Source organism: Ascidiella aspersa, chromosome 6 (genome assembly GCF_963924565.1).
Source record: "Ascidiella aspersa chromosome 6, kaAscAspe10.2, whole genome shotgun sequence".
Taxonomy (NCBI): Eukaryota; Metazoa; Chordata; class Ascidiacea; order Phlebobranchia; family Ascidiidae; genus Ascidiella; species Ascidiella aspersa.
This window is the reverse complement of record NC_139452.1, coordinates 21,831,189-21,856,213: the sequence shown is the minus strand read 5'-3', so window position 1 is coordinate 21,856,213 and position 25,025 is coordinate 21,831,189. Positions and strand designations below refer to the sequence as shown.

General features: G+C 36.5%; 2 protein-coding genes across 7 annotated transcripts; one reads left to right on the top strand and one right to left on the bottom strand.

Moving 5' to 3' along the window:
* The first annotated feature begins 358 nt into the window (after positions 1–358).
* Positions 359–7,674, top strand: LOC146140772 (cytochrome P450 4A12A-like). Of its 2 annotated transcripts, XM_083393060.1 has the most exons (12): positions 359–465; positions 938–1,228; positions 1,627–1,774; positions 2,074–2,209; positions 2,906–3,067; positions 3,143–3,302; positions 3,768–3,920; positions 4,150–4,237; positions 4,833–4,935; positions 5,047–5,263; positions 6,016–6,098; positions 6,684–7,674. In XM_083393060.1, the coding sequence occupies exons 2-12, from the start codon at positions 1,019–1,021 to the stop codon at positions 6,850–6,852; spliced, it is 1,629 nt and encodes a 542-aa protein (XP_083249186.1). In that variant the 5' UTR covers positions 359–465; positions 938–1,018; the 3' UTR covers positions 6,853–7,674. The 2 variants fall into 2 exon arrangements, with proteins under 2 accessions (XP_083249186.1, XP_083249187.1); XM_083393061.1 differs by lacking the exons at positions 359–465; positions 2,074–2,209 and having other exon boundaries at positions 1,093–1,228.
* LOC146140771 (NACHT, LRR and PYD domains-containing protein 12-like) lies at positions 6,606–25,025 on the bottom strand. Of its 5 annotated transcripts, XM_083393057.1 has the most exons (9): positions 24,929–25,025; positions 24,495–24,669; positions 20,438–22,155; positions 18,817–18,969; positions 18,309–18,464; positions 17,386–17,547; positions 15,186–15,347; positions 13,893–14,030; positions 6,609–11,805 (listed from the first exon to the last, which is right to left on the bottom strand). In XM_083393057.1, the coding sequence occupies exons 1-9, from the start codon at positions 24,953–24,955 to the stop codon at positions 11,758–11,760; spliced, it is 2,739 nt and encodes a 912-aa protein (XP_083249183.1). In that variant the 5' UTR covers positions 24,956–25,025; the 3' UTR covers positions 6,609–11,757. The 5 variants fall into 5 exon arrangements, with proteins under 5 accessions (XP_083249182.1, XP_083249181.1, XP_083249183.1 ...); XM_083393056.1 differs by having other exon boundaries at positions 6,606–14,030; positions 20,438–22,152; XM_083393055.1 differs by having other exon boundaries at positions 6,607–14,030.

Here is a 25,025-nt window from a genome sequence, read left to right as displayed (position 1 = left end):
GCGAGTGCTGATTGATAGCCGCTCACCAAGCTGGCGAGTGTAATTTTTTTCTTAGGAACAACCCTGAAATCCCCAACATAAAATGCCATAGAGTAAATGGGGTTGTACCAGGGCATAATATAGTGTGGTAAGAACTTGAGACTTCGCAAATAATTTAATCCTAAACATAATTCCTGCAGCTCTTGCAATTTTACCTGATATATGCCTAATGTGGCAATCCCATTTTAGTTTGTTGTCTACAATTACCCCCAAATATTTTGTGGAATGTGTTTGGTCAATGGTGAAAGTACCCATTTGCTATTTGAAATTTGAATATTGGCTACTTAACTTGGAGTTAAAAATGAGGTATTTTGTTTTAGAATAATTTAAGGATAACTTGTTTGCCTGCAACCACATTTCAATTTTAATAACTTCTTCGTTTACCTGCAATTCTAACAATTGAAGTGATTTATTGGACATCCAAAGGCAAGTATCATCAGCAAAGAGCCTCGTGTTTAAGTTTGAGGCATTGGGTAAATCATTTATATACGATAAAAACAACAAAGGCCCAAAAATGGAACCTTGTGGAACGCCACATGACAAACAAAGAGGCGTTAGGAAATAACCGATATGTAATGAACAGCCAGAGCTTAGGATAAAAGCCGAAATTCAAGCCAATAGCCTTTAGTTTGTGTGATTTGTAATTTGTAAAGTGGCTTAATTTTTACTATAGCCTACATTTATTAAACTTGTTTATAGTGGGTATTCAACTGTGGTAGGTAGACCATATATTTAGGCCACAGCGGTACGCTACCAATATTAATCATACACGCCTTATAACTGCTGGTACATAGGTTAAAAAAAATTAGGACCACAGTTTCTATTAATATTTATCTTTCATTTATATTCAAGAATTCAAAAGGACAGATTTTTACAGAAATCTTTTTTCACTTTTCAGGAGCTGAGGTCAACATTTGTTTGCAATCAGGGCGATTTCAAATGCCGTACACTTTTCGAAAGGAGATCCACATTAAATACGATGAAGGAGTTTGCAGGATCTGTGGTTTCGTCGAATAGTTTGCAATATTTATTTGTTCCTTTGTCCGCGTATGTTACACTGGTTGTGATAGCACTCTTTGCATTGAAGCAACTAGCACCTGCAGCAATACGCCACGTAAAGAATAGACGCTTAGGAAAAGAAATTGGACAGTGCAAAGACTTGCACTGGTTTTACGGAGATATTGTTAAGGTATTTTGTTACTATGTACTGCTATAGTGTTTTGAATTTGCATGATTAAGCACTCCCATTTTAAATATTTCAAGTCTGCAGCCTATTTTTAGACGACAAACAAACATTCCTTGTTTAACAACTTCGCGCTTGGCTAGTTATGTCAGCACATGAAAGGGAAAGGATAACAGGTCTACTTACGAGCTGAAACTTTCACAATATGTTGGAAACTATACGTAAAATGTATACTTATATTTGTTAATAACAACAATGTTTTGTCATCAATGCATCATCACATGAAACTTACATGCGTATATAAGCCTTACGTGTTTTCCATAAAACAATTTCTTTACTCTTATTACTACGAATAACAATGCTTTTGTACGTAAAATCAACTTTTAAATAATTATCTGTTTCAGTATCCACTTATCAAGTACTGGGGCCTCCTTAACACAGTAAAGCGATGTAGCGAGCTACCTGCAATGTGTGCATGCTGGATCGGACCGTTCTTCTTCAGTATCCACGTCTATCACCCAGACGTAGTCAAGACCGTTTTGTCGTCGTCAGGTTGTCAACTTATGTATATTATTTAAACGTAAAAGCTTGGTAGTCGCGGATTTTTGGAAAAGTTGATCAAGCGAAACAGTAAAAAGTTAACGTAACAAAATGTTTATCCTGAAATTCGTACATCAAAAAAGTAAAATGTCGAAAATAACAAAGCTTCGACTTTTTCATAAATAGCACTGAACTCATTACACAAAATACATGTGGTGCTTGTTTTAAAGCCTTTCGTTTCGTTTTTGCATTGACCATTTTTGCATGGTCTCCTAAATAGTTATGAACTGAAACATCGTATGCAAAAACAGCTCCAAAAAAAACCCACCTCTACAAAAAGTATATGGGTCCACTGCTTCGTGACGGACTTGTTACGTCAGAGAATGACGTCTGGCGACGTCATCGCCGCTTGCTAACTCCGATATTTTACTTTGACGTGTTAAAAGCGTAAGTCTTTATACTTTTTGGGCTTTAGGATTGTACATTCGTTATATGTTCATGTCTACGTAACTCAAAACTATCATTGCGCAAGTCATGTGTTTTGTGGCTGATTACAGCAAAAACTAAACTCTACCACAAACTGTTGTAAAGTATAGTCAGTTGGTTCGGAATTTGATTTCACAGATTCTTATCGCCTTGTCAAAATGAGTTCAAAACATATTCCTACGTTTTAATATAAATAAGTTATTTTCAGCCTTTAAGCAAACAGTAAATTTAGGTTGTGATAATATGGTCCTCTGTTGCATAATGTTCATTTATTTACACAATGTTCGGATATACAAATAAAAAAACATCTCCTCTGGTAATTGTAATTGTTAACCAACGTTTCGGCAACCTATTCAAGTCGCCTTCGTCAGGGTGAATGACACTGAACCCTCGTACAACAAATGGAAAACATAAGAAGGAAAAAAACAGAAAAAAACGCTTCAACGAAACGATAAGAAAACAATTCGCTTTAGTGCTTATAGCATGCCGAGAGCATCACGTCTGTATTATCAGAGGATTTACCAGAGGAGCTGTTTTTTGATTTGTGTTACTATGCTGGTAGCAACAGTTTGTATATGTTAGGATATGTTATGGCCACTATAAAACATTCCTAATTTTTGTAAAAACTGTATATGACTATTGTATTTTGTGTTTAAGACACATTCAAGTCTTCAACGACAACTGCGATACTGTGGTTAAGCGATGTACGAAAGCTGCCGATCAAAGCAATGTATACGATATCAGCAAGCTCACCTATGAAACTTCGTTTACCAACATGATGCAATGTGTGATGTCACAAAAATCCACCGACGATATGGGGTATAGGCTGTATTAATTTTATTTGACACTTTTGTCGCTATAATGACATCCTAAACATTTTTTTATGTTTTACAGGGACAACGATGTTTACATCGACTCCTTAAAGTCTGCTTCTACCCTGATAATGGAACGAATAAGAACAATCTGGATGTGGAGTGATTTCTTGTACTGGCATTCAATAAATGGGAAAAGGTTTCGCAACGTTATCAACACAATCCATGGAAAAGCCAAATCGGTATTTAATTCATGCATAGAATACTAACGAAGGGCATTTGCTAAAATGGTTAAACGTTCCAATAAAAAGGAGACTATTTGCTTTATTTTAATTTATTGCCGTCACTCAACTGCGAAGGCAAAACTTTTTATAAACATTTAGTTTGCTACTTTCCTCTATAATGTTAAAAGCATCTTTTTATTTACTGTATTAGATTTGTTTGGACAATTACCGATACCACTTGGCGTCCGGTATCTGATCCGATTCCATATTAACAGTCATTACTATATAGAGTCAGAACCTACCTTTAACGTTTTGTCTAGCAGACACCTTTTACTAGGAATTTAAGGATTTTTTACTTTTTTTTTTTTTACTTTTAAAAGCTCACAATAAGATTATATGATGGCAGAGTAAATATACGTGCAAAATATGTATAAATATTACAAATCTAATGATCTAATGAGAAGAATTATTTTACTCTTTCAGATAATTAATGAAAGAAGACTCCAACTAAACGCTGAAAACCAACAGGAAACCCAGTCCACTCTCATTAAAGACAGATCATCGGGGCAAATATTTTCCTTTAAGAAAAGAAAAGAATATCGAGTTGATTTCCTTGATATATTGCTACAAACAGAAGTAAATAAACTATTTGATTTACATTGTATCCTCAATTCGTTTTATATAAGTAAATCAACGAAGTTCCACATGGCTAATAACTGGAAATAAGGAGATTTATTAAGATTGTTATTGTTACTTCAGTAGGTAATGGTGGGAAAACAAATTTTAAAATTTTTCTTAGTTGAAACAATTTTGTTTGTAAATGTTACTGGTTGTGCTTGACAGTTATTGCAATGCATTTTATTAGGACCGGCATGGCGCAGAACTGACAAATGACGAAGTGTTGGACGAAGTTGTGACATTTTTTAGCGCTGGTCAGGAAACAGTCGCAAATGGTAAGGAGAAGTTGGAACAAATAACTTGTTAAATTTTAAAATTCAAAAAAACACAAAATTGTCCTTTAAAGCCCACTGAGGTATTAGATTCAGTGTAATAACAAAATGTAAAATAAACTATGTATTTGAACAGAACTAAATGCCCCAAAGTGATGCATCTTTCCAACAAAACAGCATCGACAGTGTTTTTTTAATTAACTACAATATTGTTTTGTGTTACAAAATCTTTTGTGTTAAAAAAACTAACCCGTTTGTCCTTTTTACCATTACTTTAACGTTATAAAAATAAATAAAATGACTCTACAGATATATTTTTCCTAATATACCGGTGTTCGCAACGTAAATAATTAGGTAGATTGTTTTGTAAACAAATCATATGCAAATCTATATACCAAGTACTGTATCTCAAACTCAAATTACTATATGAGGGCAACATGCAATCATGTTGATTCAACCTGCGAGCTGCACTACATTTGATCAGTGCGTCCAACATTGCCATCACCTTGGGCCACAATAATTTTAATTTTAGGGTTTACAATTTGTTGATGTCCCTTCTCTGTAAAAAGGCTAACTGTAAACCAAGTTTCCTTCGCAGGTATGGCATGGACCTTATACTATCTTTCCGTTCACCCTGAAATACAGGATAAGTGCCGAAGTGAGCTTAACGAAGTTCTAGGAAATAAACCAGACATCGAATCGTAAGGGTGTGCCAACTGTTAATGTTCACCCATTATACATTTTTTTACTATGCTGTAAGGTCTTTTTAAACTTACGCAAAATTTAATAATTTAAAATATGATTTGTGCAAGGAACGACATGCCCAAACTGGTCTTCCTGACCCAGTGCATTAAAGAGAGTCTGCGAATAATGCCGGTGATCCACCTCATTTCGAGACAGCTTACCGATCCACTTACTCTCTCGCATCGCTTTAATGCCAACAAGAAGATTTTTCTAGAAGCTGGTCAGCATGTGTCCATAAATATCTTCGCCCTGCACCACAACCCGCATGTTTGGAAAAATCCCGACGTAAGTTCGGGACTCAATGGCACATATACTGCTTAAGGCGGTACGGACAGGGCAAAGCATGAAAAATGTTATGTCAAAGCCGTAGAAGCCAACAGTATCTACAAATAACGCAAGTTAACATTTAACTTGTTTCGCATTAAAAAACTATAAAGCAATTTTATGTATGTAAATCTTTTTTCTCTATATTACTTTACCTGTTGAATCCGACTCACTGAACCGCTTCGAGGTTTTAACGTGCAACAGATATGTATTTTTAATTTGTTTTAATAGTTTTATAAAATTTGTATTTTTTTTCTGTGGCACTTAATGAAAAAAGTAGGCCTATTAGCGACTTTCGTTTGTAAAATATTTTACAAGAAATAAAATGCCTTTCGACAAAAATAGTGAAAATATATGGATTGTAAACTTTAAACTGTCATTTGAATTTCATGTAAATAATTTCAATGCACTTTGTACAAAGTTTTGGATTGCAATTTAGTAATCGCACTTCGCATTGATGACTTATTAAAACTTTTGTAGGCGTTTTATAGTTCTAACAGACGACGTTGTATTGGTTTTCGACAATGGGTCTACTAACCATAACTGTTCTATTGTCACCCGGTTCGATTTGTTTTAGACGCTTGTAGCGCCCAAGTTAGGATAATTCGGGGCGTTGAAGCGTCTTTATGAGAACATGTGTTAGAAATTTTACGCTTCAAGCGGACTGTGTTACAATTGGATTCCGGGTGTGATTTTATACTCTTTGTTTTCAGGTTTTTGATCCTGAACGATTTAGCAGTAAACGCTCCGCCGACAGATCATCGTTTGCATTTATACCGTTCTCGGCTGGCGCAAGGTGAACGAAACATTTATCAGTTGCTTAACGTTTATGATATAGTTTAACAGAAAAGTACTGATTCATGTTTAAGACACTAACTCGAAATCAACTTACAACGTCAAAACGACAATTGTATTATGGCGTGACAGCGAATGCGTTACACAAACTTTATTAAAACCCATTTTACGCTCAAGATTTGGCCATAGACAAATATTTCATAAAAAAATGCTTAGCTTTCAAAAGGATTCTTTTTTTGTTTGTTTAGGTTTTTTAGTAGTATTTCTTTTTGGTAAGGTGCGCCGCATGCAAGGGGAAAGCATTCTAAATATGCTAATTTGCCATCTTTTATATTCTCTCTTGGTTAGCTTATTCGCCCACAAAAATTATAGATGAAGGGCCTTTAAAATACAAATTTGCAAGCATTATAAGCTAAATATTGGCCAACAAAAATCTAGAGTTTGTTGATAGCTGCGCCTCAAGTCTTTAGAGGTCTACAGATGCCCCGTGATGTGAAACTAATTGCCAACACTGCTGTGCTGTAAAGGGTAACGATTAAGTTTTATACTTTAAGTTTTAGCCTTACACTATACATTTTTCTCACAGAAATTGCATCGGTCAGCAGTTTGCTATGCACCAAATGCGAGTTGTTATTGGACAGATATTAAGAAGATTCGAAATCTATCAGGATATAGATTGTGATGCTCCAAATATTTCACCAGGGGCCACTATATCCTCATCCAATGGCATTCAAGTAAAAATTCGGTCCGTTTAAAAACGAACGTTACACATCTTTATTTTATTATCTTTCACTTTGATTGAATTGGATTGTAGATAAATGGAAACTGTTTTAAGTTGAAACGGTCTTGAACTGTATTCCAGCAATATAATTATTGTATGAACGACGTTTCGGTAAAAGAAGAATTGCCTGAATGGCGTTCGTACCGAAAAAAGTATTGTCTTTTTACGAGTTTTTACTCCCAACTCTTCTCTATTTTAATAGCCTAAATACCAAACACGTTAGCGCGTTTTTATCGCGAAATTTTTGTTCTCCTGCTAACTTACTTTTTGACATTTTAACCCCAATTTAGGGCTGCTCATCCAGTATAAGTAAAAGGTCTGACAGTGTTTCCCGCGAAGCGCATTTTTTGCAAGAAATATTTTGAGTTTAAAAAAAATAAGAAAAGTTAGTATTATTTTATTCAAATTTGAACTACGTATTAATAAAAACACGTCCAAATTATTTTATTTTGAAGCTACGTAGGCTACATGCAAAAATGCCCAAATTAGTTTTTTGGAGGGTTAGGAACGAACAAAAATTACTCGAATTATATTTTTCGGGCTACGACGATTGAAAAATACAAGAAATTCTCTCGTCAAAAAACACAACAAAAAATCTTTATCCTCTTTCGACATCCTTAATGAGGAGATTTTCGTTTGGGCATGTCGTAGTTTTCAATTCTTTATCGTGTATTTGTTTTTATTTGTATTTTATTTGATCCGATATCAAATGACGTCAATAATTTTGTGATATAAACAAAAATTAATAAAATGAAAACTACCAAGCGTATAATTAAGTAATAAATCCAACCTAGTTGCTTTATCGCTGTAGTTGTTTTAGACCAGGGGTCGGGAACCTTTTTAGCTAAGGGAGCCATATAAGCCCAATATTCTTGGTTGTATTTCCATGTATTTTGACATAGTTATAGGTTAGCAAAAAATAGTAAATTGAGCATGGCCGTTTATTTTGTTCCCATTTAAACGACAGAGAACATTTTACGCACAAAAAAATGAATTAGCTAAGTTTGCACAGCTTTTAGCACGGAGTTTCGTTGAAAGAATTGGGCCTTTTGGATATCAAAAATTCCTTCAAACGGAATAGCAGTCTCGAAAAACAAATACAATTCGCGCGAAGCGCCGAAAATTTGTGTTAAAAAAGGAAAAATAAAGTTAGAAAAGCGGTCGCTGCCACGTGCAGTTTTATTTGAGATCATGCTAAGAAATGATAGCTTAGATTTTTCTACAAGCAAGATTCTTTCATCAAAAGAGCCATATGGCGTCACAAAATGGCTCGCGAGCCATAGGTTTCGACTCCTGTGTTAGACAAACAATATTCTATTTTCATATAAAATAATAGCAAAACTGCGAAGGCAACTTGGTATTGGGTATGAGCTCTGATCCTGGTGATCGTGCATTACTAGCTACTATAAACAGTAGCCGAAGCTCAAATACACAATTTTGGAACACAATACACGTTTTTTTTAGTAATTTCAATAAAACTACTAAAGCCATAATAATCGATAAAACGGACATTTCGCAGTTTACAGACGTTTCAGCAATACCTCATGCCATCATCAGTGTTAAAATTCAAGTGAAGAAAAACGATAAAAGCGATAAAGCATAAAAAAAAAGAAATTACGAAAACTGCACCCCACGCTTTAGAAATACTCTTGGCAAAACTGTTTGAGAAGCACCGTTCAACGCGTTGTGGTTGAAACCAAGGCACGCGAACCAATTGTGGCTCGGCGCCACATCGTTATCTTTGGAAAATTGTTGAATTGTGTTGGCTTACTACCAGACTTGGACAACTAGATAATTCTAGTTTTCTAATTCATTGAATTAGAGCAAAATGCGGCTAGTTCTAATTCTAATCTAATTTTTGAATTCCGTGAATGCTCTAATTCTAATTCTAATCTAATTTGGATTTTACCAAAAATTCTACTTTGTCCAACGGCATTTTTAGTCTCTCAGTTCAAACACAGAATTTCAATTCAAATTTTCTGGTTGGAACGACTTGTATGTAATTTTTACAGCATAAAAAGGCATACAAATTACCACACACATATTTACCATTCACGTTCTTATAAGAAAAATTGTGATTAAATTAAATTGGTTGTAAAAACTAAATGTGTTTCTAGTTGAAATTCTAGTTGAAATTTGATTTTTTAGGAATTCGGTAATTCTAATTCTAATCTAATTTGAAAAAACTCAAAACGATCTAATTCTAATTCTAATCTAATTTGGAAAAACTAAAATGCTCTAATTTTAATTCTAATCTAATTTTAAAAAGCTAAAATAAATCTAGTTGTCCAAGTCTGCTTACTACCCATATCTAGAACATATCAAAATCATCCAACAAAAGCTAATATAGTCTGATAAATCGAAGGAAAAAAACAACTATTACTCTGGAGCATACTGCGTGTGGCCCACGACAAAAACGCAAATCACATTGTGGCCTCACATGCTGGAATTCTTTGACCACCCTGATATAAAGGATGGTTAGAAGAGCACGAATAAAGGAACAGTCCAGCATTACCAGGTTACTGAACATTTGTTACCGTCCAGTTATATCAAAAAAATAGGTAATAAACCTACGAGATTATGTTGCTTGCGTTCGTGCATGATATGGTTGTTGAAAGCGAAGATGAATTGCCAGAAAGGTTGAAAAGTAAACTCTGTTGCTAGTGTTGTACGAAAATACGAAAACGTAAAAATATGCAAAGGATGCATGGGGTTTAGTGCTGTGTTTGCATGAAACATTACTCTTTGCTTTGTGCCTTTTTCTTCTATAGCCAGGGTTACCATACCGTGCTTATTTCCAAGATTTGTGCTTATTTTGGGTGCAGTGTCTTAGAAAACACAAATGTGCTTATTTCTAAGAAACGTGCTTGTTTTAGATTTGTGTGGTTAGTTTGTCTTATTTTAGTTTTTAAAATAATTTTTTATCAATTCTTTTAATATCGACTTAGGAGTGAGAGATTTCATTTAATTATATTTACCAAGTTCTTTAACCTAGGGGTCGGCAACCTTTTTTGCACTGCGGCCGTTTTAAAACTAAAATTTTTTCGCGGACCGGCCTTAAAAAAACATCAAATGCTCAGTAAAGGAAATTTATTACAACTTTTTTCAATAAACTAATTAAAATGAATACGTTGTTTTTAAAAACTTTCCTGCCTGAACATAAAAATGATAATTTTATTGTGGCACGTTGTTTGCATGATTTGATTCTATCGCACGGTTAAGGATAAAACAACATGATATTTGGGCCGTTTTTCGATATATTCTACATATGAGGAGTTAGATTTTACAATCAAAAAAACGCATTTTAGGATGTTGTGAAAGTGCTCTTTAGGCCACAGGACACTGGTTTGTTTTGCCCCTCACAAGTGCTTGAAACTAATTGTGATTTTTCATATACCAATTAACCATAGAGTATATTTAAACGAAAGTTAATGTGATTTGGATACAAATATACTTTCAATCATTTTTTACTTTTCCGAGCCTTTTTCCGGCTTTTAGGTACGATTTTGGTTTCAATCAAAATTTTAATCTGGAAACCTTGCTACGGACCGGTAACGAACTCCTCACGGACCGGCGGTTGCCGACCACTGCTTTAACCCATATTATTACAACAATGCATTAAATTACGCAATAACAATGGATTGCGATTGTTTATTCTAAATCTAAAAATTACATTGGGAATGTAGCCTATAGAAGTGTGGTAGCTTTCTTTAGCAATCAAGTAAACTTTCGGCTTTTTTGTGTCAGTAAAGACAAAATGTTATTGAGAGAATGAGTCAGCATAAGCACTTTTTTGTGATAAACATGAAAATGAATTTTATAATGTCAAAAGAAGTCGAAAGAAAAAGAGCTACGATCATTGCTGATATTGTGATTGTAAAATCAGCCCATAGGCTATGGAAAACAAAATGTTACTACAAAAAAAATTGGTAGAAGCATTACAGTAAATCATTCAATAAATAATTTCATTACAAGCCAAACTCCGCCAAGTGAACTAAACTAAACTAACAAGCAGTGTCAGCTTCAGACCTTTTATACTGCCATACACCACGGTTTAAAACAGGGGTCGGCAAACTACGGCCCGCGGGCCAGATCCGGTCCGCCAGAGAAAATCGTCCGGTTCGCGACCTGTTTTACAAGCTGGACAGTGGACACGACCAATCGGCCATGCCTCATATTTTTAACTATGTTAAATAGAAAAATGCAAAAAATTTTCGCGATTCGCGCGAGTCGTATTTGCCTTGCCCTTGGGTATATTGGCGGCCTTGAAAAGGCTTCTCAGACCAAAGGCGACGTGCGCATGGTAGCTATATCGAAATGGAAATTATTTGTAGCATGAAACTCTCTAAAATTAAAGTTTATTCACCTTAATCCATGACGCATTCCATCTTTTATGATAAAGGAAATCTATTAAGGCCCGTTGGGAACTTACTGAGTTTGATTTGGACCGCGACCAGAAAAAAGGTTGCCGACCCCTGGTTTAAAAGGTGTACACTTGTACAGGCGCGCTCTGACGCAAAAAAATTGACTACGGTTTCATTAAATAAGGGTGATTAACTTGCCAATTTCAACCAAATAAACGCATTTTTTCGCGCCATTAGGCTACGTTTTGCGCATACAAAAATAGCTGTTTTTAAAGTTTTTATTTTATAACGTTTTTCCTGAAAGCTTGGATTTCACCCGCGGAATCCTGGATCTGCCCATAGTCTTTAGTCGCGTGCTTATTTTTTTGGAGTAGCGTTCTTATTTTTTGGTCTCAGCAGATGGTAACCCTGTCTATAGCCAATTTAAAGTTAAGCTTTTTTTGCTATAGTCGAAACTGCTGGGCGTTTCTTCTGTTGCTATGAACCCTTGATTTACTAATTTCGACCTCTGCTCCTCATAGCAGAAGGCATTTCTGGCGTCTCCGCCTTCTCCGGGCTGATTGCTGTAAAACAAACGCAATAAAATTACCAAACGTACTTTGTGCGAGTACATCATCCAACACCTTATTCCAGTACTGCGGAGTCGGTTTAAAACAGGGGTGACGAACCTATTTGCTGTCGCGGGCCAATTTGTCAGTTACCGCTGAGTAAGAGGGCAGCGCAACTTTTTACTCATGCTATAAAACCTTTTAAAATCGCAAAGAATTGTTCAATGGCAAGCTAAGCTTACATTCGCTAGTTACTACTCGACTGCGTTGTACTGAAGCAGCAACAGGCTCAAGGTGTTAAATTATGATTAGTATATTTTATGACACAACAATGAATAAACAGTTGAATCCTGAATTGATGGTTGCTGTATGGATTTACAAAACAGTTTGTACGATTTCTGCATCATATACGCCAGGGGTTCTTAAACTGGGTCCATGGACCCCTTGGGGGTCCGTGAACTGATATTAGGGGGTCCATGCAGGTCTAATTAAAGAACTAGTGTATACTTAAAGTAATTAATTTTTAAAAGAAAACACTTTAATTCAAAATTAAACGGTTTTGCAATGAATGTATAGTTAGACTCCATTTAACTTTCACATTTTTCGGACCGAAATAACAGAGCCATGAAGTCTATTTGTATTGTGACGTCAATTTATGACGTCATTTTGGAGCATTTCTTGTCTATCGGGGTCCATGCAAAGCAAAAAAAATGTTTGGGGGTCCGCGGTAAAAAAAAGTTTAAGAACCCCTGATATACGCGTTAATTTTTTTTTTTTTTTTTTTTTTATAGGCAAAGTCGGCAAACTGTTATATAATCCAGCTATCAGCTTTTGATATCGCACTTCAAGACTGTCGTGGTCTCACCCCAATGCCACACAAAAATTCTTTCTATTTGTGGCCCGCGGGCCACGTGTTGGCCACCCCTGGTTCAGAACAACCGGTTTTCCACCCTACCTGAAAAAATTAAGTCGATTCCCGATACAAATTAATCGACGTCATATAGAGTCCCGTTTCCGACTCCGACTCAACAGCCTTATATATTATACCTTTCCCCATAACCAAAATAGGGTTTTACACAAGGATCAATAGGATCAACACTGAGGAAACTCTAAGACAGTGCTGTTGGGTAAATTTAAAGATCAGTTTATTAGGTGAACGTCGTGGCCGTTTCGTTGTAAAGCAATTTTAAACCATTTTTCACCGTTTGTTTTCTGGTTTTGTTAAAAGCTTAAATTTTTGTTACGCTTAAATTTAATAGTTCAGATTTACTGGTTGTTAAACACGTATACCGTAACACATATTGTTAGGGGTGGTTGATTGAATATTTGACAAGGTTAATTGCTGCATTTGAGTTTTTTAATTTTCTATATTATCCGTAAACTATAAACAGTATATTGGTTGTGAATTAGCAGCCAGCATAGATAGCGTCGGCAAATTTGTTAACGGCTTTTTTCAAACGAACTGGGGTACATGGACCGCTGGAGGGCGTTATTGTGCTACACATTTCTTGACTAAAACACATTTTTTAGTTTTCCATCCATTAATTTATTCAAGTTAGGCCCATAATATAGCCCTTGACTTGGTACGTTGATTGCAAAATGAAAGGTTTAGTTTTCAGGATAGAATATATACTTAAGCCTAAACTGAGCAGTGGACTCACTGGTGGTTGGTGCTCAACAGAGTCGATATCGAAAATTAACATTAGACATTTCACTTACATGTGATCAAATAGGACAGTGTCTGCTTTTTCATCTACCTGAGTGAATTAAATCCACAACTTTGATTATAGTGTAATGAAAAAGGCTTTGTGTTTTACTCTTCCTGATTTTAGTTCTGCTTCTTAGTTCAGTCGGGTCTGGACAGATCGAAGCAAACTTGATCTCAGCGAGAAACAAGCGAGGTTGGACCTCCAAGCGCCCAAGTTCACAACTTATTCGCCTGAACGCCAACTACTATAAAGCTGGCGCTAATTATTTCTTTAACTAAAGTTGTACATTCGTGGCAATGGGAAGCATGACGTTACAGTTACACGTTTAAATAATGACGTCACCAGTGTCGCAAAGTTGCACCAGCAACATATTCTCACGTTCCTGGTGCCTACCTTGCACAAAGCATCCACATCAGCTTCACTGATGTCACATCTATACAACTCCAGCTCTAGTACATTGTTGACACAAGTTCGGAGTAAAGCGAGTCCTTGCAATCCCAAGAAGTTGCCGTTCAGGTTCAACTTTTTCATCTACATAGGCACAACATAATCCAAGATACACGCAGGTGTCTGACTGCATACAGGATTTAAGGTTGTGGCGATTTAAACAATGCACATTCGCAACTTACACCAGGCAAAAAATACCATTCGTAATAACCGGGTGTTTGTATTTTAACGTAAACCCTCCCGTCAAAATCTGTTTATATTTCTTATCTATCCACTCTGTGATTGACGAAAGTTATACGAATTGAACTGGCTTAAACAGAAATTGCATAACTAAAAAAGTTAATATTGCAGTGTTACCATAAAAGGTTTTTTTATCAATTTTGGGCAAATAAATTAAATTATAGTACTACTAAGCTCGGCCATACCAGGACAGTGACCTTAAAAACTGATCTATGCAAGATCAGCGCTGTGAAATGAAAAAAAAACACTAAATGTCGTTACCAAATTTCATAAATATTGTTTGCGAAAAGCTATGAGGGAACTTTTCGGGGTGCAATGACTTCAAAGGAAAGTTACAAAGTAATAATCGTAATTGAATTACTTGGTTGGTAAATTATTTTCATAAGAAACCCAAACATAAAGGATGTTCAGTTAATAATCGTCCATCGAGAAGAAGTGCTATCAGAATAAATACACCCAGCCCAGGCCATTTTAGAGGCCAGTAATCAGAGGTGAAGCGAGCATCTATATTTGTTATTTAATGCGTTTGTTTTGCGTACGCATTCTAAAATTCTGTTTAAAGTTATGATTTGTCGAATGTACAATAAATTTAGAAGCGAGCCGACAGTAGGCTATGCCATTTGGCATGCAATGACAGTTAGTTTTAGCTCATAATTAGTGAAGTTCACGAATGAAAAATGTTTCTAGTAAGTGTTAGCGCACAACCGTTTATCCATAGGCGCCGTGCGTCTTAATGCACCCTCGAAAATGAAAGTCTGGACAAGTTAAACTAGACAGAGGCATTTTTCACGCTGGTGCTTTACCGTCCTAATAAAAAATAGTCACGAATTACATTGTGACATCACATCTGAAATATTTCATGGCCCCACATCTTGCATTTGCCCCTTCCAGTAATTACTTAGTAATGGTGAAATAAAAATTCCATTTACGGGAAAATCTTTTGTGGTACATCAGACAGAGGTTCAGTTGCCAAATCTTAATGCAATGCAACACACTTACAGGTCTATTCATTCGTGATATGGCGTCAGTTAGAGGTTGCAGATCCGAACCAGCGATTTCGCAATCACTTAAATCCAGCTGGTTAATATTGTGTACACTTGCTGCCAGGCAACTGAAACCATGTGAAATCAGATTGTTGCCACCTAGGTCCAGGTTTTCCAACTGTTACAATAAAAAAACGGTTAATTAGTAGATTTGCCTACTCCAGGGCTGTTCAACTGGCGGACCTTTTCGGTGTTGAATCCCGACCTTATCTGTCTTACACTTTTGCGATTTGACGTTTTTTTTCTTGCTAAACTATTGCTGCTGTTCATTGTAAACCCCTTTCTATAGTAACGGACATTACGGAATTCTCAGTTGAAGCGAAGGACATAATGTAAATTATACCGTATTACATTTTGTATGACTGTTATTTCATGAGAGATATAACGGACCTAAGCAAATTTTAAACTTTTGTAACTGGACCTTTGCTAACAATAGTTGAGTAGACCTATGGCCTACTCTATAAATACACACATCATCTACGAATATAGAACCGCGGTAACTCGAACCTAATTAATTTTTTATTTTTTGATTGTGCAAGATTGACCGTCGCCTTAACTGCAGTTTCAGAAGTTTTTTAAAAATATTAAGTGTGAAAGAAAAAATAAATTTGAGACAGCTTACCTTAATGGAAAGAAAGGTTAAGGCAGTAAACAATTTTTAAAATATAAGAGCTGTGTCAACATTTCTTTTAAACTAACTTGAAGTGTTAAATGAACCGCTTAACTCTCGCATAAATAACTATCCAGCCTTTTTATTTTTTTACAAAGCAACTCGTTTACCATGCCAAATCCAAAAACGCAAAACTTTATGTGCACAGCGTAATTGTACAAGGAAAATGAGTTTAAACCAGTCCCTGGTACAAGGGCCGCAACAAGCAAACGAAAAACTAATTTCACAGCCGCATACTACAGTTGTATGACCATTTTGTCATAACATGACGTTATCAAACAGTTGAGCTTAAAACACGTGTTTTCTCGAGCAAAGTAAAGCTCAAAGAAGCAGCTGAATTCCAGTCTAACGCAAATTTTCGTTTAAGGAGAGCAAAAAAATTATTTACAGATTACAGTTTGGCAAAACTTTGAGGGACCTTGGCCTTGGGACCCCTTCGGCCCTTCCTCTATTTGTGCCACGTTTTTACAAACTCAAGCTACCACAACAGATTTCTCCGCGTACTTTAACATGGCAGAACACATCCGGACGTTAATTCACTCTACGCGAAACTTGATTCGAGCTTAAAAGTTTGCCAACCCCCGATTAAACTATTATAAGCATTCAGTTACCTTAACTCAGGGGTTCTTAAACTTTTTTACCGCGGACCCCTAAAATTTTTTTTGGCCTTGCGTGGACCACGGTAGGGAAAAAATCTAAAACGACGTCATCACTTAACGTCACAATACAAATAAACTTCATAATTCTGCCGATTTCGGTCCAAATATGTAAAAATAAAATGGAGATTAAATACATTGCAAAACCATTTTATTTTTAATTAATCTGTTCTTTAAAATATTTGTGGCTTCTTAAATATACACTAATGTTTCAATTAGGCGTTCACGGACGCCCTAAAAGTTGTTTACGGACCCCAAAGGGGTCCATGGACTCCAGTTTAAGAAACGGAAACCCCGTCTTAACTATTATGTGTATAACTAAACTAGGCGCATTGTTATTTCAACAATTGTGTACGATAAACTATGCGCACGATCACGCAATACACAAACAACTCAACACCGATTGAAAATATAGACAATTAACCGAAAACTGTTATTACATCATTAACCGAAAAATGTTATTATTTTAAAACGAAAGTTAAGGGGATCATGTTTTACTGAATATTACTAATACCTTCCAGAAACATTGTTTTACGCAAAAGTTTAAGATATTTTAAACATTGATATATGTCGTTCAATTAAAAAAAAATTGAACAGGTCAACCAAAAAGCTGTGTTATAAGGACAAATACAACTTGACCAGGGCTGTTTTGTGGTTAGTGAATGAACTTGGGTTTGGTAGAAGTGTAAAAATTGTTACCTTTTCCCACAAAATATTTTGTAGACCCAGACACAGCTAGCCATTTGCACACAATGGTGTTGCGTTGTTTATCCACCTTCGATGTTATTTAAATATTCGTCCCAATCTTTATTAGAACAACACACACTTACAGGTCGATCCATTCGTGAAATGGCGCCAGTTAGAGGTTCCAGATCGGGACCAGCGATTTCGCAATACCCCAATTCCAACTGGTATATGTTATGTACACCTGTTGCCAGGCAACTTACACCACGTGAATCCACCTTGCTCTCATACAGTCCCAAAGATTCCATCTACAATGACAAGCAGTTAAAATTATTAGAAACTGTTGTGTCTGAGTCGCAAAATTAATATTTCCGAGTAAAAGAATTGTTGCGAGTAATTTGCATTATTTTTTAATAATGAAATTCTGAAATTAGTCAGCACCCATCGCTTCAGGTAATTCAAGGTATATGTCTGAAAATAAGCCACTGTCGATGTAGCATTTAGCCTACTTTTACGTCACTAAACACGTGACCGTTGTTCACTAACGCGTGACCTAACGCCGAATCGTGCGCTTTGATCGTTTCGCATTCATTCTTCTATACTCGTCTTACTAATAGCGGCCTGAATCACCGCTCTGTTTTTGCTGTATTTCTGAGATTTGTGAATATACTCGAAAAGCAACTATCTACTGAGTGGATTGTCTTTGCTTAGAGTACAAGAAGTTAAGGACAGGTATTCTAGCGGCCTGCTCCTTTGGAGTCGGATTAAGAATTTGTAAGAGACTTAGGCAGCCGTCGGCCCTCGTCTACAGGGTCAGCAGCCTTCTTACAGCTCCCCTACGAACCCAATACGCTTCAGTCGAATACTATATTAATGATAGTGCGTCTATTGTGGTCAGTTTGCACTCAAGTAAAATCCGCTGTCGAAATTGTCTTGGTTACAAACAAAAAAATCCAGAAATCGGTGGAAATAATCCCGATTGCCACTACTTATCCCCCCTGACGCCCGCCCATGCATGTGCGGTTTATGCTGTTTTACTCATAACCTCTAATACGAACAATGAACATACAGGATGATTTCTGTTTGAGATGACGTCAGTTAGAGGTTGCAGATTTGACCCAGTAGTGTTGCAGCGCAACAACCTCAGCCGGGTGATGTTGTGTAGACTTGTTGCCAGGCAACGCAACTCAAGTAACCCCAAGTTGTCCACTAACAATTTTTCCATCTACGCAAAATGAAGTTTGTTAAGTTAACGGAAATTTTAAACTTAATGATAAAACATATTTAAACAGAAAAATGCAGAGAGAGGTCAAAATTATCGTAAACCGGAAAAGTGGTAAGTTGAACTTAGATTCTACTCGATAAATATGTTTGTTTTTTTTATTATTTTTTTAGTTTGTAAATGTGTCTGCATCTTTAATTGGTTCGCAAAATTTTTGGACACAAATCATTGTGTTTTCTGAATGACAAAGGAAAAAATTATTGTAAAAGTCAATAGACTTAACAATTAGGCTAAATATAGTTGCGACAATAACAAAACCATGTAAATTTCAATTGTTGCACGAAAGATAACTTACAGGTGTTTCTCTGCGTCCAATTGCTTCAGTAAGAACCTCGAAACCGGATAGATCGCCTGTATTTTTCACCCACAGATGGTTTATCTTATGAATGCAGGTGGACAAGGCAGTGAAATCACGTGATCCAGTTGTTCCCACACTTACTTCATCCATCTACAAAATAACAACAAGATAATAATGTTGTACTGAGCTCTGTCACATGCAGATAAATGAGGTGTTCTCAAACTTATGCGCCGACCCGCCATTATCGACTACACATTAGTCAATAATGTGCTTTAAAAAGTATAAGCAAAGTCGGTAAAGAAAAATACAAAGCCAATATAACGTTTTATTTTAAACTCGTACGTTAAGTTAAAAATGCTATATATTTGTGTGCCTAAAACAATTTTACTAAAATTTCTATTTACTCAGCTGTAGAGTACGCACTTTGTTATTTGCGGACAGTTCCAAAACTCAAACTGCGGTTTATTAAACCACACATTCGCTTGCTTGAACAGTGTTTTGTTTAAAACTTTGCTTTTTTATTTGTACGTTAATTATCCCCTAATTAAAACGAAACTCGCGTTAAAATGTTTCCAGTTAGTATTATCCATTAAGTATTAAAATCTGGATAATTTAAAATTTTCCAGTTGCTAAAAAACCCAAAAGTGGGTGGAAGCGTTTAACGTTTTAGGGGAGACAGTGACTACGAAGGCGTCGGGGTTTGCGGAGTATAACAGCCCGAAGTAATGTGCATTAATTAAATGACAATATGTCCCGCGAATGAGGAGTGTTATACCCGCAGTTATACCAGAAAGTGAAATGCAAAAAAATTAGTAGATAAAATTAAAAAAGTAAAGCACATTTTGCGTTATTTACTAGATAATCGCAGATTTTTCACGCAACAAAGTTGTAGCCTACAAAGCACGTGGGTTAATATTAATCCTTATTCCAACCATCGTAATCTCAGCCACCTGGGGGACAAGTATTTGCGATGTTTTTGTTTTGGAATAACAACGTTAAATTATGTCATAAAATCACTTTGTGAATAAATTTGACATCTTTGTTGCGTTTCCCGCTGCTGTGTTGTGTTTTCGTGTAAGATATTTAATGACAACGGCGTTCTTCTCTTTGTTTGATGAGAACCGAGCGTCTTTATGCGAAACTTGTTATTTGTTGTTGTTCTGTTAAAAGTGTGCCGCGAAATATTTTAATTTTTTAGTGTGCCACAAGCTTAAAAGTTTGAGAACCACTGGTCTACTCAGTGGCAAGGACGTTGAATTGACGTGCTATTTTTTAAATACAACTTGACTTGGTCTTGAGTCATTGCAAAATTACTAGTCTAGAGACTCTAGATTACTGAATGAAACTAAAGGAAAAACAACAGATAACAAAAAAATATATTATTGCGAAGGGATGTTGACATGTGGTGGTGTATTAGGGTGGTGTACTCGATTCAATCAACATTTAACGCGCGTCAGGTTTCACGAAATTTTGCGAGTCGCGTTTAAAAGCTCACGATATTAGATAACGCGCGTCTACATGAATGTTATACCCTAAATTGTGTACAAAACCTCCCAGGAATGTTACATTAATTTTATATAGTGTATAAAACGACAAGGAATCGTAAAACTTCACAAACCTTGTGTTTGGTTTTAGCCATGGTCTCCATCAACATTTCTAAACCATTGCCGGTAAATATGACTGGGCCGCATGAAACCCCTATTCCGATGACCAGCTCCCTTTGAGTTGCTTGAAGCACGTGACAGACACTTGACACATCACTGGGAAGGATCGTTCCAAAGTCTATATGAAGCTCTCCAGGGAGGGAATCGGCCACTTTCTCGGTGATTTCTTCATCGTTTGACTCCTGTGCCAAACTGCAAAGCTTAAACAATTTGGAGTTAAAGCTTTCGGCATAGCTTGATAAAAGTTGAGATCCAAGCGAATCAATCAGACCTTTCAGCAAACCCTTTTTGCTAGCAACATCGGTGGAAGAGATTTTAAAAATAGGCATTAGTTTACGGTGGAGTTGCGTGTTTAGCAACCCGAATAGAAACTGAAGAACCATTTCCCACGTATTACTTTCCATGCTTTGTAGCAGCCCAGAAAATGTAGCCTGGTCTGTATCGAACAACAGCTTGAGTGATGTACAAAATTCTTGCCATAGAAGATGAATAAAAAAGAATAATTTATCCCCTTCGAGTATACGAAGATTGAGGTCGCTGGAGAAAACCTGCATGTTGAGAAAGTCCTCCATTCCTTCAGCATCAAGTCCGACTTCTTTAAAGTCTTTTTCGTCGAATGTGATCTTGTCATTGAGCATTCCGTGTAATGCCAGGTCAGAGAGTTTGCGCAAAGTTCTTGGGTGATCCTTAAACTTAGGCGAGCGAATGCAATCAGCCACAAAAGCCACAAACACATCTGTGAGCGTAAAAGTGCCATCTTTAGTACCATGCTTTATGATGTAAGGTGCGACGGTTTTAGCAAATATTGGAAGAAAGCACAAAGCTTTGGCTGCTGGGTTTTGTCCAAGTGACTTCGTGACCTTCTCATAATCTTCTTTCTCTTGGCAAATTTGTTGTAAATACAAATCTTGAGAGCTTTCGTTGAAGCCGATTACCTTCACTACAAAGTGGGGCTTGCAACTTGGATGTAGCTTGAGAAAAGCTCCCGGTCGTGAAGTGAGCAGCTTGTGAGCATTGGCAAGAATGTCGCCACGCAGTAGGTTTAGGAGAATGACAACTGGCGTTGCGCGATCGTACAATCCGATCACTGGAGCATCCAAATCAAGATCCTTGAACCTAGGTTCGTCCAAACCATCCAGGAAGATAAACAACTTGTTTGATTTGGAAAGCCTTTCCAGTATTTGATCATCTATTTCCTTTGTGTGTTTCCAGTTGGGGTTGGATGACAGGAATTCCAGAACACCTATTGGTTTATTAAGATTTAAAGTCTTTAAGTATTTAAACAGCCAATGTCCCCTTTCATCTGCAACCTCGTCTATCTTCAACCTCCTAAGTGTCTGTATAATGGCTGTAGTTTTGCCGATGCCAGCTATTCCAATCATACCGACCATATTGCCATGTCTCTCGACGTAATCGTCATTTGCTGCTTTATTGCTATATTTATTTCTTTTAGCTTTCTTTATGGCTTCTTGTTTTGCAGCAGTAAATAGCTGGTTGAGTTCAAGCATGGTTGAGTTGATCTGGTCGCCTGTTAGTTGTTTCAATCCTATTAAACCGAACTCCTCGAATGGTACTTGCGAATCCCGTATGATGTCAAGAGGAACTGGGTTGCTTGGTAAAGTTCCGATGACCTTATCAGCTGCTTCCTGAGACTTTTCTTGCCAAGATGCTGCTGAATAAAAAAATAAACTTTTTTACCCGTCACCATACACATTTAAAACAGTAAAGTCGATGGTTACACGCTATTAAAACAGCCAACATTGTTGTGTAACAGGGAATCGCAACGGTATGCATCAAATTTATGTAACGCAACCGACATTTTGTCGCACCTATACAGCGAAATTTTTTGGTATCAGTGAACAACCGTGCTCAAACGATAGACTGAAAGCTCAGTATGACTAAATGGCTTATAGCAGCGTTGCTCAACCGTGGCCCTCGGCCCCCCTGGGGGGACTCGGAGCGGTAATTGGGGGACACGGGCATAACTCTCTAGTAAAGTCATTGTATTACAAAACTTCTGCCGTTTATGTCGGGTAATTGGAATCGATATAATTTATTCGTTTTATCGCGGAAAGTTTCATTTAATGTCGCCTATTGCCGTGACGAAACAATTACTGTGCGACTGCTTTAAGTACAGTCATGTATGTGGCGTAACCGTTTTTTGGGCGGCCAATTATTTGCCGATAACCTTCCCCTTATCATTAAGGGTCTGTCAAATGCTGTTGCGTTAGCAACTAACGTGTAATGCATACGTAAAAATATACCTTTAAGGGCGTTAAGTTGCAAACAAGCATTCCATCGTAAAATGCGCAAAGTTCGCTACGATGTATCTTTGCTAAGTTATATTTTCTGATATTGCGTGCTTAAAACGAAATCCATAAATTGTCTTGACGTATGTAATGACATTTGCTTGACTCAAAACGAAAACAGAGCTGAACAAACAAATACTTTGGGATTAACTTCGCAATGACTACTAAAAACTTAAGGATTAACTTCGCAATGACTACTAATTAAGTACATTTGAAGTAAACTGCTTATATTATTAGAAAGTAAGTAAGCGCATTTATTCGTTGTAATTCGTTTAATGGCTGTATTTGTTACTAACGTGGAGAAGTAAAACAAGTGAAAACACGTTAAACACAATGATAGGTATTTTATAAGCAGGGGCCACGAGGGTTGAGATCCTTTCAAAGGGGGACACGAAGCATAAAAGGTTGAGAACCACTGGCTTATAGAGTGGTTTAGGCCTATACTCTGTATAAAAATTGCCTAACCAAAAAGTTACGTATAATGATAACTTTACGAGTAGTGCAAAACCGGTCCGACCCGCCGTCCTCTTTAAAAAAAGAAATTGAAAAAACAGATAAACATTTAAATGTATGACATTTCCTGTAAGTATTGGTGTTACAGCTTTCTATTTGCAACCGTGGAACATCATGGACAACGGAATGTGGTCTGACGCTTTTTTTTGTTCTTCGCGCGAACTTTTTCTAAAAATCGCAAAATTGCCAAAGAAATGCTAAGTCCTCCTGATTTACAGTTTTTCTATTATAAATGCTTAAGAATTACACTTTTTTATAACATAACTCTCAGCTTAAATTTAGTGCGGTCCGCAGAGACCTTTTTACTTTTCGATTTAGTTTTGGCCGGCGATAAGGAAAAGGTTGCTGACCCCTTGTTTTACACTTTGTTTTATTCCGCAAGAGCATTCCTTGGTTTGTTGCGAAAATTGTTTGAAGCAAACACGAGTCTCGTTTTTTGGCGTTTATCAGTGTGATGTGAAAAGGCATGGGTGCTATCGTTTGCGACCCACCCGTATTTCCTAGCCTGAGCCTGGTCTTAGCCTGGCCTTAGCGTTCGCGTTACACAATCACTCGTTTAAATCAAGTGTTATATTTTACACCCAATTTGCACAAAGTGATTACATAAATTGCCCAACTTCAAAAGGACTGATTATCTAAGCATAAACTGCACACCTTACAAAGCAATTTATTTAGGAGTAGATGAAGAATTACTTTTTTCAAATGTTATTCTATCGAAATTCGGTTAGGCAAAAACATCAGTATTTGCTACAAGATCATTTTAATTAAATCTGCAGAATAAACAGCACTTATCGCTATAATATAATTTAATTGCTTAATATAGCGAAACAAACTAAACAAGTACATTTTTTAAATTATCCCAGCATTACGGTTGTGTCATATCTATAGTATAGGGTTAAGGAAACAATTAACAAAGACAGGTCGTTAAGTTTAGGCCACCGAAAATTTGGCGTAATTATGATCTATTAACTCGTGGTAATAGCAAGCAATGAATCCCCGGAAAGCTTCATAAACACTTGATATAGCCGAAATAGTTTAATCGCACAGAAAGTTATTCATGTAACGATGTGTATCAAACGTTTTTTGTTGTTTTTTAAATACAAAGTATTATGTAAAATACCACCTGGCTAATTATTCTAAAACACCCCTTAATGTTTGCCCCGTTCTGTGTTATTCAAATTTCACCAACCTTTGTCAGATGAGAAGTCGGAAGCCACTTCAGATCCCGGTTGCTGGCCATACACATGGACGTCACCATAAACATTTTGTATGGGACCTTGATGACCGTAAACGTCACCAAAATTTGCACGTTCGATATTGATTGGTTGGTTGTTTGCTGGTGGTAACTGAGGTGCATTTTCGTTCTACAAAAAGAAAAAAAAACGTCAATGTTTTTCAGGAGGGATAGCAAAACTACACAAAAGCAGCAAAACTTTAGAGTTTGGTAATTTAGCCTAATTTAATTAGTGTCAATTTTTTATCGGAAGCGCTACAAAGTGTATTGAGATGAGGAAACTTTGCTTTGATAAAGAACACTCTTAGGCGGCGTTATATAGAAAGATACACAGTAATAACAAAGCAAAAACCACAAAGGATGTGTTATGTTTGTGCTAAAACACTTACTTGGTTTTGGTTGCAAGTGTCGGCCATGTTGCTTCTTGTGCTTGACTGGTTGATCAATGTTCAGTTTTTTAGCAATCATAAACTTGTTTGTAATTCT